This window comes from Tursiops truncatus, chromosome 16, assembly GCF_011762595.2.
Source record: "Tursiops truncatus isolate mTurTru1 chromosome 16, mTurTru1.mat.Y, whole genome shotgun sequence".
Classification (NCBI taxonomy): domain Eukaryota; kingdom Metazoa; phylum Chordata; class Mammalia; order Artiodactyla; family Delphinidae; genus Tursiops; species Tursiops truncatus.
In genome coordinates, this window is record NC_047049.1 from 28890516 (window position 1) to 28908504 (window position 17989).

Consider the following 17989-nt stretch of genomic DNA (forward strand, 5'->3'; position numbering starts at 1 on the left):
ATATCTATATGTATATCTATCTGTCTACCTATATATACATATATATCTTGCATTTTGCTTTTCCATTCACCAGATGACAGACATTTGAATTGTTTCTACTTTTTGACTGTGATAAGTAATGCTGCTGTAAATGTTCATATACAAGTCTGTGTGTGGATATATACTTTCATTTCTCTTAGGAAGATACCTGGGGGAGGAGTGGAGTCGCTAGTTTGTATGGTAAATTTAAGTTCATTTTTAAACAAACTACCACACTACTTTTCAAAGTAGCTGTACCATTTTACATTTTCCCCAGCAATGAATGAGGATTACAGTTTTTCTACATCATTGGAAACACTTGTTCATGTCTATTTTTTTGATTATAGCCATTTTAGTGGTTTTGAAGTAGTATATTAATATGGCTTTAATTAGCACTTCCCTAATGACAAGTGATATTGAGCATCTTTTCATGTGCTTATCAGACATTCTTACATCTTCTTTGGTGAAATGTCTACTCAAATCTTTTGCCTTTTTAATTGGGTTATCGTATTATTCAGTTGTAAGAGGTTTAAATATATTCTGGATATATGATCTTTATCAAACATATGACTTGCAAATATTTTCTCCCAGTCTATAGCTTATTTTATCATTTTCTTTATGGCATCTTTTGAAGTTCAGATGTTTTGAATTTTGATAAAGTTCAGCTTATCAATTTTTTATTCTATTCCTTGTGCTTTTGGTATCATATCTTTGCCTAACCCAGGATCACAAATTTTTTTTCCTATTTTTTCTTTTAAAAGCTTTGTAGTTTTTGCTCTTACGTTTGGGCATAAGATCCATTAGGAGTTAATTTTTGAGTATGGTGAGAAGTAAGAATCTAAATTCATCTTTTTGCATATGGCTATCAAATTGTCTCAGCATTGTTTGTTTAAAAGATTATCCTTTCCTTACTGAATTCTCGTGACACTTTTGTCAAAAATCAGTTGACCACAAACGGGTTTATTTCTGGACTCAAGTCTTTTCCACTGATCTGTATGTCTGTTCTTGGACTACTATACTAGCACTACATTGTCTTTTTTTTTTGATATATGTATTTATTGCAAAATGATCACCATGATCTTTTTTTTGATATATGTATTTATTGCAAAATGATCACCATAGGTTCAGTTAATACCCATCACCTCACATAGTTACAAATACTTTTATCTTGTGATGAGAACTTTTAAGATCTACTCTGTTAGCAACTTTCAAATATACAATACAGTATCGTTAACTATAATCACCATGATGTACATTACATCCCCGTGACATTTATTTTATAAGGTAAGTTTGTATCTTTTGATCATCCTTACCCATTTTGCCACCCTCACACCTGCTTCTGGTAACCACCAATCTGTTCTCTATGGTTTTTATTTACATTGTCTTGATTACAAGTTTTATAATAAGTTTTGCAATTGGGAAATGTAAGTCCTCCAACTCCATTCTTCCTTTTCAAAATTGTTTTGGCTCTCCTAGGTGTTTGCATTTCCATGTACATTTTAGGGTCAGTTTGTTAAATTTCCTCAATAAAGCCTGCTAGAATTTTAACAGAGAACATTGAATCTGTAGTTCAGTTAGGGAAAATTGCCATCCCAATAATATTGACTGTTCCTATCCATGAGCATAGATTACGTCCCATTTATTTAATTTTTAATTTCTCTCAGCAATGTTCTGTAGTCTTCAGTGTACAAGTTTAGCTCTTCTTTTATTAACTTTATTCTAAGTATTTTATTCTTTCTGATGCAATTACGAATGGAATTATTTTAATTTCATTTTTGTATTGTGCATTGCTAGTATTTAGAATTGATTTTATATATTGATCTTTTATCTTGCTGAACTTGATTTTTAGATCTTGTTTATTTTCCCCTACCTGTGTGAATTCTTTAGGATTTTCCATATACAGGATATGTTGTCTAAGAATAAAGACAGTTTTACTTCTTCCTTTCTAATTTAGATGCCTAAATTATTTTCCTTTCCTGATTGCACTGACTAGAACCTCTAATACAGATGTTGAATATAAATGGTGAGAGCACACATCCTTGCCTTGTTCCCAGTCTTAGGGGGGAAAACATTCAGTATTTCAATTAAGTATGATATTTTGCCATTAAGCATTCGGTATTTCACCGGTAAGTATATAGATTTTTCTTAGATACTGTTTATCAGATTGAGGAATTTCCCTTCTATTCATAGTTTGTTGAGAGTATTTATCAGGAATGGGAGTTGGATTTTGTCAAATGGTTTTTTGTTTTGTTTTGTTTTGATTTTTTTGCATCTGTTGTGATGATAATGTGGTTTTGGTCTTTTATTCTGTTAATACGGTATTTTACATTAGTTGGGTGTTGGTATTAAATCAACCTTGCATTCCTGGTGTAAATCCCAATTGGTCATGATATTATAATACTTTTTATATATTGCTGGTTTCAGTTAGTAAATATTTTGTTGGGTATTTTTGAATCTATATTTATGAGAAATATTCATCTGTAGTTTTCTTGTGATGTCTTTGTCTGACTTTGGTATCAGGGGAATATTGACCTCATAAAATAAGTTGGGAATTGTTCCCTCTTCCTCAATTTTCTGGAAGAGTTTATGAAGAATTGTGCATTACTTCTTCCTTAAAAACTTGGTAGAATTCACCAATTAATCCATCTGAGTCTGGGCTTCCTTTGTGGAAGCAATTATAATGACTAATTAAATGTTTTTGTTGTTATAGGCCTATTCAGATTTTTTTTTGAGTTGGTTTTAGTAATTTGTGCCTTTCTTGAGAATTTTTTCATTTCATATACATTGTGTAACTTATTGGCATAAAGTTGTTCATTGGCATAAGGTTGTAGTCCCTTATCCTTTTAATTACTGTGAGATCCTTAATGATGTTTCTTTTCATTCCTAACTTTGGTCATCTGTGTCTTCTCTCTTTTTTTTTTTTTTTCTTTTTTGGTCAGTCTAGCCAAAGGTTGTATCAATTTTGTTCATCTTTTCAAAGAACCAACTTTTACTTTAATTCATTTTTTTCTCCATTTTTTATATCATTGGTTTCTTCTCTAATTTTTATTATTTCATTTTTTCTTCTTGCTTTGTGTTTAGCTCCCTCTTCTTTTTCTCCTTTCTTAAGATAGAAGCTTAGATTATTGATTTGAGATCTTCTTTTCTAATGTAGGAGTTTAAGGCTGTAAATTTCCCTGTAAGCATTGGGTTTCTTTTTCCTAAACAACAAAAAAAAGCTAGAAGTCTAACACATAGTTATCAGCAGATCTTTTTCTTTTTTCCTGTGGTCTCTCTTCTTGGCTTCTTGGCTCACTATGTCCTCACATGGCCTTCCCTCTTCCCACATGCCTAGGTCTCTTTGTGCTCAAATTAACTTTTTTAAAGACTTTTTTAAAGAGCGGTTTTAGGTTCACAGCAAAATTGAGAAGGTATAGAGATTTCTCATATATCCCTTGCCCCACATGTGCACAGCTTCCCCCACTATCAACATCCCTCACAGAGAGGTACATTTGTTACAACTGATGAACCTACATTATATATCATAATCACCCAGAATTTATGGTTCACATTATGGTTCACTTTTGGTGAGCACATACTATGGGTTTGGACAAATGTATAATGACAGGTATCCATCATTATAGTATCATGTAGAGTATTTACTACCCTAAAAATCCTCTATGCTCCACCTATTCATTCCTCCCTCCTCTTCCTAACCCTTGGCAACCACTGATCTTTTTACAATCTCCATAGTTTTTTCCTTTTCCAGAATATCATATAGTTGGAATCATACAGTATATAGCTTTTTAAGATTGGCTTCTTTCACTTAGTGAAAGACATTTAAGTTTCCTCCATGTCTTTTCATAGCTTGATGGCTCATCTCTTTTTAGTGCTGAAAATTATTCCATTGTGTGGATGTACCACAGTTTCTTTATCCATTCACTTACTGAGGAATATCTTGCTTGCTTCCAAGTTTTGGGACTTGTGAATACAGATGCCATAAATCCATGTGCAGACAAAGTGAGGACATAAGTTTTCATCTCCTTTGGGTAAAAACAAGGAGCATGATTGCTAGATTGTATGGTAAGAGTATGTTTTGTTTTGTAAGAAATCACCAAACTTCCAAAGTAACCATATCATCTTGCATTCCCATCAGCATAAATGAGAGTTATGTTCCTCCACATTCTAGCTTGTATTTGGTGTTGTTAGTGTTACAAATTTTAGCCATTCTAATAGGTATAGAGTGGTATTTCATTGTTGTTTTAATTTGCATTTCCCTGATGACATATAAAGTAGAACATCTTTTCATATACTTGTTTGTCATCTGTATATCTTCTTTGGTGAGGTATCTGTCAAATTCTTTAGCCCATTTTTTAATCAGATTGTTTGTTTTCTTATTAAGTTTTAAGTTCTTTGTATATTTTAGATAGCAGTCCTTTATTAGATATGTATTTTGCAAGTATTTTCTCCCAGTCTGTAGCTTGTCTTCTATTCTCTTGACATTGTCTTTTGCAAAGCAGAAGTTTTTAATGTTAATGAAATCCAGTTTCTTAATTATTTCTCTCATGGATCATGACTTTGGTGTCATCCCATACATTTTTATATATTATAGTTTCATTTTCATTTCATTGAAAATATTTTCTAATTCCCCTTGTGATTTATTCTTTGATTCATGGATTATTTGTTTGATTTCCAAATACTTATAGATTTCTCAAGTTACTTTCTGTTGTTGAATTCCAATTTAATTTTGTTGTGGTCAGGGCACATACATTATATGAGTTAATCCTTTTCAATATACAAGACTTGTTTTATGGCCTAGCATAGATGGTCTATCCTGAAGCATATTCTATATGCATTAGAAAAGAATGTGTTGGGTGCAGTGTTCTATAGATAATCAGTCAGGTAAAGTTAGCTGATGATGTTACTCAAGTTTTCTATATCCTTACTGATTTTCTTTCTAGTCATTCTATTCATTATTGAGAATGTGGTATTGAAGTCTCTTTCTGTTATTATTGAATTTTCTATTTTTATTTTCAGTTTTATTAGTTTTGTTTCATTTATTTTGGTGTTCTGTTGTTGGTATGTATATGTTTGTAATTGTTATATCTTCCTGATAAATTGGCCCTTTTATCATTATAAAATGCCCCACATTGTCTCTAGTAACATTTTTGTCTTAAAGTCTATTTTGTCTGTATTAGTATAGTCGTCCCAGCTCCTTTATGTTTACCATTTGCATGGCGTATCTTTTTTAATCCTTTTAACTTTCACTCTTCTGTGTCTTTGACTTTAAAATGTGTCTCTCTAGTTGGATCTTATTTTTTTACTTAGCCTGATAATTTCTGCTTTTAATTGGAGTTTTTAATCCATTTACATTTAATGTAATTGTTGATATGGTTGAACTGACATCTGACATCTTGCAATTTTCTATATATTTCATTTTTTTATTCCTCTGTTTCTCCTTTACTGTCTTTTCATTCAAAAGGGATATTGTCTAAGGTACCGTTTTAATTTCTTTTTGTTCTGTTTTAGTTATTTTCTTAGTAGTTTCTTATTATAATACATCTTAACTCATTACAATCTGCTTTAGGGTAACACTAACTTAATTCCAGTTAACTGTAGAAACTGCTCCAATAAGACTCCATTTCCCCCTCCTTTGTGCTATTATTATTCTAAGTATTACATCTTTATATGTTGTAAGCCCAACAATACAGTTTCATAGTTTTGTTTTATGCAGCTGTCATTTAAATTAGTTAAGAGCTGAGTAATGAATATTTTCAACTGTCTTTTATATTGATCTGTGCAGCTATCTTTACTGGTGTTCTTTATTTCTTTGTGCGCTTTTGAATCACCATCTACTGACATTTCGTTTCACCCTAAAAGACGTTCTTTCTTATTTCTTGTAAGGCAGATTTTCTCACAATGAATTCTGTCCTTTGTTTTTCTGGGAAGGTCTAAATTTTGCTTTCCGTTTTGAAGGATAGATTGCTGCATGTAGAATTCTTGGTTGACATTTTTTTCGGCATTTTGAATATGTCATCCCACTGTCTTCTTCTGGCCTCCATTATTTCTGGTAAAAATTCAGCTACTAATTTCATTGTGTTCTTCTGTATGTGAAGAATCATTTCAGTTCCAAAGTTTCCAACTGATAATTTTTTATAATTACTATCTCTTTATATTTGATTAGTCAATAAAATCATACTTTCTCTTAATTTCTTATTCTTCTCTTTAGTTCTGTAAACATATTTATACTAGCAGTTTTGAAGTCCTTGTCTGCTAAGTCAAACATTTGGGTCCCCTAAGAGATAGTTTCTTTCTTTCTTTATTTTTTTCTTGTTTATGGGTCACACTCTCCTATTTCTTTGCATGTTGTAATTTTGTTGTTGTTGAAAACTATACGTTTTAGATAATATGTTGGAGCAAATCTGGATTCCAAATCCTCCATTCCAGAGGTTATTTTTGTTTTTTCTTTTCTGTTCATTTGTTTGTTTAGTCACTTCCTGGACTAGTTCCATAGAGTCTTGCATCATGTAGCTGCTAGTATCTCTTAAGTTTTTTATTTTTAAATTTTTTTTTTATTTTTAAGGCCAGCTTCCTAGGGGTTGCCCCTGAGTCAGCATAGCTTAATAGTGAGATGATGATTGATCAGAGGTTGTGTTTACCTTGAGCTAATAAGGCTTTCACCCTTTGCCAGTAGATCTGTGTGTGGGTTTGGGAACACTTTCAAAATTTAGGCAGTTTACAAGTCTGATTGGCTTTTACTTTTTGACATGCCTTCTCATGTCTCCTTTATGAGTGTACTAGGTTTCACATTCATCTGGGAATGCATGGATAGCTAGTGCCCTCTCCAGTCCCTCCTGAGCATGCACAGCCTTCCAGACTACAGGGGGTGTTTGTGGGCTTATCAAAATCCTCAATGGCTTTCTTATTCCTCAAATCTCCCTGTTACATTTCTTGCAAGTCTGCTGGTCTGTTTCTTGCCCCTACCAGTGTCAAAACCTGAAGCTACCCAAGATGTTGGCCTTGCCTGGGATATGTGCTTCATTTCGAATCAAGTTAGCCCCCTCCAGCAGTGGAACTGCTGGTTTTTAGGACTTTACTTGTCTATTTAGAACTACCAAGTTAACAGAAACTGGGGGAGGGGATTTTGCTCTAAGTTATTTCACTCAGCCACTTTGCTATTATTGAACATTAAGGTTTTTCTAACTTTTTGATACAAGGACCATCTTTATGAAGCTTTCTTTTCTTACCATTTGTATTAGTTTCCTAGGCCTATCATGACAAGCTCAGTGGTATAAAACAACAAATATTGGGCTTCCCTGATGGCACAGTGGTTGAGAGTCTGCCTGCTGATGCAGGGGACACTGGTTCGAGCCCTGGTCTGGGAAGATCCCACATGCCGCGGAGCATCTGGGCCCGTGAGCCATGGCCACTGAGCCTGCGCGTCCGGAGCCTGGGCTCCGCAACGGGAGAGGCCACAACAGTGAGAGGCCTGCGTACCAAAAAAAAAAACAAAAAACAAAACAAAAAATATATATTTTTTTCAATCACAGTTCAGGAAGTCTGAAATCAAAGCATTGCCAGGTTTAATTCCTTCTGGAATCTCTAAGAGAGAATCTATTCCATTCCTCTCTCTAGCTTCTAATAGCTGCCAACAAGCCTTGGCATTGCAGCATCCCTTCCATCTTTGCCTCCATCAATACATGGCCTTCCTCCCTGTGGGTCTGTGTACCTGAATCTCCCTCTCCTTTCTCTAAAAAGACACCAGTCATTGGATTTAGAACACATCCTAATTCCATATGACCTCATCATAAATAATTACTTAAGTAATTACTTCTTCAAAGATCCTATTTCCAAATAAGGTCACATTCTGAAGTTTTGGGTTGACATGAATTTTGAGGGACACTATTCAACTCAGTACACCATTTATTATAAAGTATCATTTGAAAATCAGTACGGTCTCTCTGTTGTGGATTAGTTGATCTTTTGCGAAGATTAGTTTGAAAATAAATAGAATGGTAAAGTGGCATTTGACTTTTTAGTTGGAATAGTTTCTCAAGTTAAGCTAGCTTGCACCCTCTTTTTGGTTACTTTGTTTACATTATTAAGAAAAGGCAGAGAGATCTGTGGACAGGAAAGAATTGGCAGAACCTCACTCTACTCAACTCTGACTTGCATGTCTGCTTTTAATCTAGAGCCAAATAACTATCGGACCATGCGTGGCCGGGCAGTAAATGGCAGCCAGTTGGGAAAGGATTACATCCAGCTGAAGAGCCTGTTACAACCCATCCGGATTTACTCCAGAGCCAGCTTGTATGGCCCTAATATTGGGCGGCCCAGGAAGAACGTCATCACCCTCCTAGATGGGTAGGTCAGATTATTTAGCAGTTTTTAAAACATTGTTCATTAAATGTAATGAATTAATGTATTTGCATTTTTCCTGGTTATTTCTGGTCTTAAGAAGGGCAGAGAGACTTTTTCATAGTGACATCTCCCACCATAAATCAGGGATTCTCTACCAAACAGTGGAAGAATTTATCTCTTCAGGCCTTCCACAGTCAGCAGAAGAGGGTGGGATTGGGAGGGATATCACAACCTCCAGAACAGCTGGAAAGGATGTGTTGTTTTAGAAAGCACATTTAATATTACAGCATTGCATAACATCACTTAATATTTTTTAAAAGGCAAAATATTATCTACTGTATTCTTGGGACCTCTTACAGAAGGTGAAACTTGACAAAATCCTGGACAGTGGATCTGGGTTAAAAAGTTGAGAAACACTACAAATGCTTATACATTAAAGCACAGCTTAACAGATAGATTTATTAGGTATTCTAGAGAATTGCTATCATGTGATTTATTTAATTTTGACTGAATCTAACAATCACTTTTTAAGCAGTGGTTATGGATGCAGCACTATGTTAAATGCTCTCTTCCCCAGTCCTGCTGGTGGGCCAGGCCCAGATTAAATAAGTGGAACATATATGCATGTTGGGTCCAGTTATGCAGGGTTGGAGTGGATGTCTGAGGGAATAGCATGAGGAAGACTGAAGATATATGTTGAATCAAAGACTTAAAGAGGATACGTAACTACATCAGAGAGGGTAGGAACAAGGAAGTTGGGAGAGGCAGGAGTTCATGTGACATACAGAGTATGCACCAAGGCACACCTTTTGTGCAGCATCCTGTCATATTCTGGGACAGGTGTGGTTATTCCTACAAATTCAAAGACAAGTAAGATGTTTTCCAGTGAAGTGTACAGCCCAAGTAAGGTTAGATAAATGCTGTACAAGTATAGACAGATACGTTCCAGTAGCAAGAAACCTCTGGCCAACCTCCTGAATGGCCCTTGTGGCTTGATGGCTCTTATGACCCTCTCTCTTCCCTTTTGTGGTAGCTTAGTCTTGATCTAAGCTAATTAATGTAGCAGACATTATTGAAGGCTTGGGAAGCCGGAAGGATTTACACTGTAACAACATTAACAGCCTGAGGTTTAATTTTAGGCATTTTCGTCTTTACAAAGAATCCCCAAGCCCTTATTTTAATTCCTATCCTTTCCCCATCCTTCATTTTTCTCTCCTTCTCTCTCAGTAGGAACTTCCGTTTTCTCTTGCAGAACAATTTTCTGACGTTGACTCCTACCTACAAATGCAGCTCTGGGCTTCCCTTTGCATACTTTTGCTGAACTTTGAAATTACTCTGTGTGTGTGTGTGTGTGTGTGTGTGTGTGTGTGTGTGTGTGTGTGTGTGTATGGGGGGGATGGTGATGGAGAAGTTGGTTTTATTTTACATGTTTTAATTACAGGATAAGAATCACATGTGTAGAACATTTTCATAGTTCATAATACACAATCAAGCAAAGACAAATAACTATCACTTGAGTCCACATAGTTATTCTTTTAGATTATACCTTTTCTTTAATGATTTGATTAATATATTTTCATGGGACTGACAGTCTTCTCAGTAGCATGACCCTGTATCAATCATTCATTCATTCTGCAAATACTTGTTGAATAATTGCTATGTTCCAAGTACTATGTTAGGAACTGGGAATGTAAAAATAAACAAAAATAGATACTTTCTCTGCCCTCATGGAGTATATAATATGGTAGGGGAGACATAGACAATAATCAACTTATCTTAAGACTAAAACAGTACCAAGGAGAGGTACATGGTACTATGAATGACTGTAAGTGCTGGGATTTGACTAAGGTGGTTGGAAGGGTTCCCTAAAGGAGTCACACTTAAGAAGAACAAGCACATGAAAAGATACTCAACATTGCTAATCATCAGAGAAATGCAAGTCAAAACCACAATGAGATATCACCTCACACCTGTCAGAATGGCTATCATCAAAAAGACCACAAATAATAAATGTTGGTGAGGATGTAGAGAAAAGGGAACCCTAGTAGACTGTTGGTGGGAATGTAAGTTGGTGCAGCCACTTTGGAAAACAGTATGGAGATTCCTCAAAAAGCTAAAAATAGAGCTACCATATGATCCAGCAATCCCACTTGTGGGTATATATCTGAAGAAAATGAAAACACTAATTCAAAAAGATATATGCACTCCAATATTCATAGCAGCATTATTTACAATAGCCAAGATATGAAAGAAACCTAAGTGTCCATCAACAGATGAATGGATAAAAATGTGGAATGGAATATTACTCATCCATAAAAAAGAATGAATTTTGCCATTCACAGCAACATGGATAGGCCCGAGGGGTACTATGATTAGTGAAATAAGCCAAACAGAGAGAGACAAATATAGTACGTTATTACTTATATGTGGAAAATAAAAAATAAAAAAATGAATGAATATAAAAAACAGAGTCACAGGTACAGAGAACAAACTAGTGGTTACCAGTCAGGGGGAAGGGGCAAGATAAGTGTAGGAGATTAGGAGGTACAAACAAACTACTATGTATAAAATAAAAAAGCTACAAGGATATATTGTACAGCATGAGAAATATAGTCAATATTTTACAATAACTTTCAAAAATTTTTTTCAGTTTTGACAGTCTAGGGTTGTATTTTTTTAAATTAATTAATGTATTTATTTTTGGCTGTGTTGGGTCTTTGTTGCTGCGTGTGGGCTTTCTCTAGTTGCAGCGAGTGGGGGCTAATCTTGGTTGCAGTGCTCTGGCTTCTCATTGCGGTGGCTTCTCTTGTGGCAGAGCATGGGCTCTAGGCGCCTGGGCTTCAGTAGTTGTGGCTCACGAGCTCTTGAGTGCAGGTTCAGTAGTTGTGGCCCACGGGCTCAGTTGCTCTGCAGCATGTGGGATCTTCCCAACCCAGGGCTTGAACCTGTGTCCCATGCATTGGCAGGTGGATTGTTAACCACTGCGCCACCAAGGAAGTCCTACAATAACTTTAAATGAAGTATAATCTATAAAAATGTTGAATCACTATGTTGTACACCAGCAATAATGTAATATTGTAAATCAACTATACTTCAATTTTTAAAAATTCATTAAAAATAAATAAAGTGTGATCTGAAGAATGAGTAAGGTGTTAACTAGACAAAATGAGAAGTAAACAGTATCAGTGTTCTTGGAAGAAAGATAAGTATGTGCAAAGGCCCTAAGGATGAAAAAAGGGCCAGATTGGCTAAAGAAAGGTATAGCTAGAGAAGTAATTAGGAGTCATATTATATAGGGACTTACAGGCATAGTGAAGGGCTTAGAATTTCTTCTAAGTGCAGTGAGACAAATACTGAATGTTTTTAAGCTTGGGAGAGAAATAATTTGACTTATTATACAAAAAGTATGCTGTGTCTCCTCTATGAAAAATGGATTGGAGAGGAGGCAGGGAAATTGGTGAGAAGGCTGTTGTAGGAGTGCACATAATGACGGGAACCTGAATTGGGTTGTGGCAGTGGAATATATTGTTGGAGGTAGAAACCACAGGACTTGATATATTGGATAAGTGTATGGTGATGTGACACAGGGATGTGTAAGTTACTGGGTGGATTTATTATCATTTACGAAGATGGGAAGATAGGGGGAATAACTTGTTCTGGGGAAAAAAATCATGACTTTAGGTTTCATGTTATGTTTATTGTGCTTGAATCTAAATGGAGATGTCAAGTATATCCTTGAATATGAGTCAAGGGATCAAGGTCTCTGCTAGAGATATTAATCTTAGTGGTCATTATCATGCAAATGGGATTTAAGGCCATCCATGGGAATATAAGAGATCTGTTAGAATATGGAAAGAAAAGAGACAGAGACTTAGGAGAGAGCCCAGAGGAACTGTCACATTTAGAGATGTGAGAAAAGAAGGATAGCCTTAGAGGTAGGAGGAAAGGGAGAGATTGAGGTGTAGGAACCAAGAAAAGAAAGTTTTAAATAAGGAGGGAGTGCTGCTAGAAGTCCAGGAGGTCAAGTAATAGAAAGACAGAAAAGTGCCATTGAACTTGGCAACATGCAGGTTGGTGACCTTGAGAAATATAGTTCAGCGGAGTGGTGGAACAGAAGTCAGATCACAATAGTTTGAAGAGTGAATGGAGGGTGAGAAATTGGAAACAATAATGTGGACAACTCTTAGGAGAATTCTTACTGTGAAGGAAAGTAGAAAAATGAAGGGAGATTTGGGGTCAAGGACGATAATGGCATTTTTTCCCCTTTAATTTAATGTGGGAGACAGCAGAACAGGTTTGTATTTTGAGACTTATCCAGGAGAGAAGAGATAGATGATACAAGAGATCAGGATATAACCAAAATGAGAAGTTCTTTAAGGCTAGAAGAAATGGAATCCAGAGGAATTGGCCTTCATTAAATGGAGGGACAGTTATACCATGGTAACCGAAAGTAAGAAACAAATATTTTTCTATGTCAGAGATTAAAAAGTCATACTGAGGAGACACTTCTACCCAGTATATAAGGTATAGTTAAGGCATCCCAGTTTGTGTACATGGTGTAATTTTGGGCACATAGATGCTAGTTTGTTGTGAATAAGTCAAGAACTTGGACACAATAGTTGGCAACAGATGAAAGAAATGATCATGTGACTGGGTGGTGTGGTGACAAGTGGTGAGGCCTACCTCCCCATGCCTCCGAAAACTAATAGCACTCAAGAGACTAGAAAAAATTACATAGGGCAAGAAGGAAAGGTATTGATGAACATTTTTTTTCTTTTATGTGCCAGAAAAAATGGGTATTTACCTTTCTTAATGTGTATGTACTAAATATACATATATAACTTTAAACACATAAACTTTAAACACATAAACATATAACTTTAAACACATAAACATTCCCAGTGACTCAACCAACAATAACAAAAATGTCAGCACTCTAAATTACCAGCTCTGTAGTTTTTCCAATCCTCCTGGTTATACAGCTATAATTTTACGTAGTTGTGATCATTGTATATGCATCATTTTGAATTCTGCATTTTTTGCCCATTGCTTTATATTGCCCCTTCCTTATTTCTACATAGTTCTCGTATTTGTCATTCTTAATACCAGTAAAATATTCCATTGCATTAATATACTGAATTCTGGCTAAGCATTCCCTCACTGCTGGGCATTTGGGCTGTTTCTGGTTTTTGTCTGTAATATATAGCACAGCTGTAAACATCTTTATACAAATAGGTTTTTAAAAAATTTCTTTTGAATTACAGCCTTGGGCTATATTCCAAAAAGCTGGGTTTCTGGGTCAAAGTACTGTATATAATAATTTTTATGGCTCTTGTATTTGTTGCCAAATTTCTTTTCAGAACAGTTTCACCAGGTTGAAGGGCAACAATGTATTAGTGTATCTTTTTCCCAATACTCTACAACAATGAGTATTACTTTTATTAATTTACTGTTTCAATTAATGCAAGATTGTACCTCATGGTTGTTTAAATTTGAATCCTGTTAACTGTGAAAAGAACCAAACATTTTCCAAAACTTTATGTTGTCTCCTTTCCCCTTATTCCACATTTGACTAATGACACAATAACCATTTTGCCTGAGGCACAGACCAGGAGGTCATTTTAGATTCATTCCTCTCCTTTGTTCACAGTCTCCATTAGTTAGTTATTAAGTTTTGTTATTTCTGACTTCTTAGTATCACTCATATCCCATCTTCCTTTCATTTTTATTTTAAACTTTATCATTTTTCCTCCTAAACAATTTCTCCATATCTAGTCTCAGACTCTAATTTCTCCTTACAGATTTCTGAGTAGTTTTTTTAAAATGCAACATGTGGTCAAGTCACTCTTGCTTGAAATCCAAACCCTTTCACATGTACCCTGGCCTTTAGGGTCCAGTACCTGCCTTCTTTGCAGCTAGTCAGTAGCTACACACCCTTGCACAACCTGCACTTAGTACATCAAAGTATATGTCCATCTTAGAAGATGCCACACTTTTTTACCTTTGCACCTTTTTATTTTGTGTCATTTTCTTTGGAATACCACTCTCTTCCCTTATTTTTTCTTTCCAATAGATCTTCTCTGACATCTTCAGGCAGGATTTCTTATCACCTCCTCTGTCCTTATATGGTACTTTATATTTCTGCTATAGCACTTATCAAATTGATGATAACTTACTTATTTACCTATCTGCCTCCCCTAACAGACTGTAGACTAAGGTCAAGACTCTGTCTATGTTTTATTGATTCTGTAGCCTTCAGAATCTAGGAATAGCTTTAGTTTTATAGAGCCAAACTAATTTTTAAGCTTAAAAAAGCTTAAAACTACTTAGGTATTTACTGGACTATATAGGACTATCTTCCCAGTTAGGATATGAACAAACAGAGATAGAATCTTCATGTTTGTGTCTTCAGATACTACTTATGTTGCCTGGAATATGGGAAGTACTTAATAAAATACTTGTTATATTATTTTCATTTCCTCATTCAGGAACTGGCTCTTCCCAGTTATTGATTTTTATCTAAAGGCATAAGTAGTGTTCTTTAGGGTTTTATTATTTTCCTCTGCTTTTCTTTTGTAAACTTTTATGCATCATCTATGTAACGACAATTTTATCTTAATGTATTGCTTTTCTTATTACTTTGAAATATGTTTTTATTGCTTCAGAAGTTACTTTTTATTATAGTTGTTCTTATCCATTTTCTTGTTGGTTGTCTTTTCTGTTTCTTTCCTTACACAGTTAGGATAAAGTTACTACTTCATTTTCACATAGCCTTTTTAAAATGTTTTAATTTTCAATGTTAGGCTTTTTAACTTATTTGGAGTTTATTGCCGTATGTACTATAGAGTAAGGACCTAATCTATTTTTTGGTGATGTGACAGTGTCAAGAAAAGCAGGTATTCATTGAAAGCATGTTTACTGAGGCTTTTTGGGGGGCTTTTAAACCATAGGGAGATGAATACTAAATTATCTCTCAATAAACATTTATTGAACAGCTATTTCATGTTTGATCCTTGCTTAAGTGTTGGGTTTATATTGATGAATAAAGCCAAAGTGACTCTTATTCTCTTGGAGCTTAGCAAGACAGAGCCACAGTAAATAAGAAAACAAATTATCCCAAATTGTGTATAATTCTGTGAAGGAAATGATCAAGATACCTGGAGTTGGAGGATTTATTTGGACAAGGTGATCAGAGAAGACTTATCTGAGGAACAATTTATTTAAGCCAAGAACAAAAGAATAAGAAGGAGCCAACTGTTCAAAGATCAGAGTGAAAAAAGTTTTAGATAGAGGTGGTAGGTTGTGTTTGTCAATGTCCTGAATCAGAAACAAGGTTAAGGCATTTGACCAATAGAAAGATGGGCATTATAGTGAGCAAAAGGAGAGCAGTAGGAGATGAGAATGCATGGACAGGCAAGGACCAGATCATTACTGAACCATGCATACCATGGAAAAGAGGTTGTGTATTTTATTCTCTGAGCAATGGAAAGCTATTACAGGGTTTTTATAAGGGCAGCAACATGTACCAGAGTCTACTCTGTTTTGTGTGCCAAATAGATTTTAAGGTGCAAAAGTAAGAAATCAAAAGAGTTCAGTAAGGAGGGTTTTCACTATGAGGTGTGTGTGATTGGGTTAAGGTAATGGCAGAAGAGATGGAGAGAAGTTAAGGTAGACTTGTTTGTTGATGGATATCCCAGCAAGGTGGGGGTGAGAAAATAGGAGGAATTAATAAAGGATGATTTCCACCTTTTGAACGTTAGCATCTCTCTTTCAAGAGCCATCACATGCAGAAAAGGGAGGTTTTCATAAAGAAGTTACACCAAAATGAACACATATTCATACTCAGGAAACTATCTCTGGAGCAACAAAAGATGACTTTAAACTACATTGGCGGGCTTCCCTGGTAGCGCAATGGATAAGAATCTGCCTGCCGGGCTTCCCTGGTGGCACAGTGGTTGAGAGTCCACCTGCCAATGCAGGAGACGCGGGTTCGTGCCCCGGTCCAGGAAGATCCCAAATGCCGTGCATCAGCTAGGCCCGTGAGCCATGGCCACTGAGCCTGCGCGTCCGGAGCCTGTGCTCCGCAACGGGAGAGGCCACAACAGTGAGAGGCCCACGTACCGAAAAAAAAAAAAAAAAAAAAAAAGAATCTGCCTGCCAATGCAGGGGACACGGGTTCAATCCCTGGTCCAGGAAGATCCCACATGCCACGGAGCAACTAAGCCCATGCACCACAACTACTGAAGCCCATGCAAGGTAATGATTTCTTAGATACAACACTGAAAGCATAAGTGATAAAAGAAAACACTGATTAGCTGGACCTCATAAAAATTAAGAACTTTTGTGCATCAAATGATACCATCAAGAAGGTGAACAGACACACAAAATAGGAGAAAATATTTGCAAGTCATACAGCTGATAAGGAATTTATACACAGAATATATATATATATATATATATATATATACACACACACACACACACACATATAAATTCTTACAACTCAACAGTAATATGACAACCTGTTTAAAAATGACCAAAAGGGATTTGAATAGGCATTTCTCCAAAGAATACATACAAATGGCCACTAAGTACATGAATAGATGTTCCACATCATTAGTCACTAGGAATGTGCAAATCAAAATCACAGTGAGATACAACTTTACATGCACTAGGATGGCTACAATCAAACAGACATACAAAAGCAAATGTTGGAGAGGACGTGGAGAAATTGGAACACTCATACACTGCTGGAGGGCATATAATATGGTGCAACTACTTTGGAAAACAGACTGGCAATTACTTGAAAGGTTAAACATAGAGTTACCATATGACTTAGCAATTCCACTTCTAGGTATATACCCAAGAGAAATGAAAACATATGTCCACACAAAACTTGTACACAATTATTTATTGTGGCGTCATTCATAATAGCCAAAAAGTAGAAATAACCCAAATGTCCATCAACCAATGAATGGATAAATAAAATTCAGTAAATTTATACATAAATCTATACAATGGAATATTACTTGAAAATAAAGAGCACTGAAGTACCAACACATGTTGTCAGAGATGAACCTTGAAATCATCATGCTAACTGAAAGAAGCCAGTCACAAAAGCCCACACAGTGTATGGTTTCCTTTATATGAAATGTCCAGAATAGGCAAATCTATAGAGACAAAAAGCAGATTGGGTTGCCTAGACTGGTGAAGTTTTCAGGGAAATGGAGAGTGACTGCTCATGGGAATGGGGCTTCTTTTTGAAATTAAATATTCTAAAATTAGATTATGTTGATAGTTGCACAAATTTGTAAATATAATAAAAAATATTGAACTGTACAGTTAATGAGGGAATTATATGGTATTAAATTTTATCTCCAAAATGCAGTTGAGTCCAATAAAAGAATTATAAGATAAAATCAAGGAAATCTCCCATACACAGAGTGTTGGACAGAGACAAAAAATTTGGGATGAAATCTTACTGGTATAAAAGATCAGTTCAGGATCCCCAGCAGCTGTCTCATAGGATATCCAGATCCAGAAACAAGGAAGAAAATTATGGTTACAGAAAGAAAAAACCTTATCAACCTTTACAATGTAAAATTAAGGGGACAGTTTACAGAAAATAGGT

The 17989-nt window shown here is 35.5% G+C and overlaps 1 protein-coding gene across 5 annotated transcripts in view; it reads left to right on the forward strand.

Moving 5' to 3' along the window:
• Positions 1-17989, forward strand: part of HPSE2 (heparanase 2 (inactive)) — a 633877-nt gene that overhangs the window by 373465 nt on the left and 242423 nt on the right. For all 5 annotated transcript variants that reach the window (XM_073794093.1, XM_073794092.1, XM_073794091.1 and 2 more), the window contains one exon: positions 8190-8361. In XM_073794093.1, the coding sequence (XP_073650194.1) occupies positions 8190-8361 (172 nt within the window). The remainder of the gene's footprint in view (positions 1-8189; positions 8362-17989) is intronic.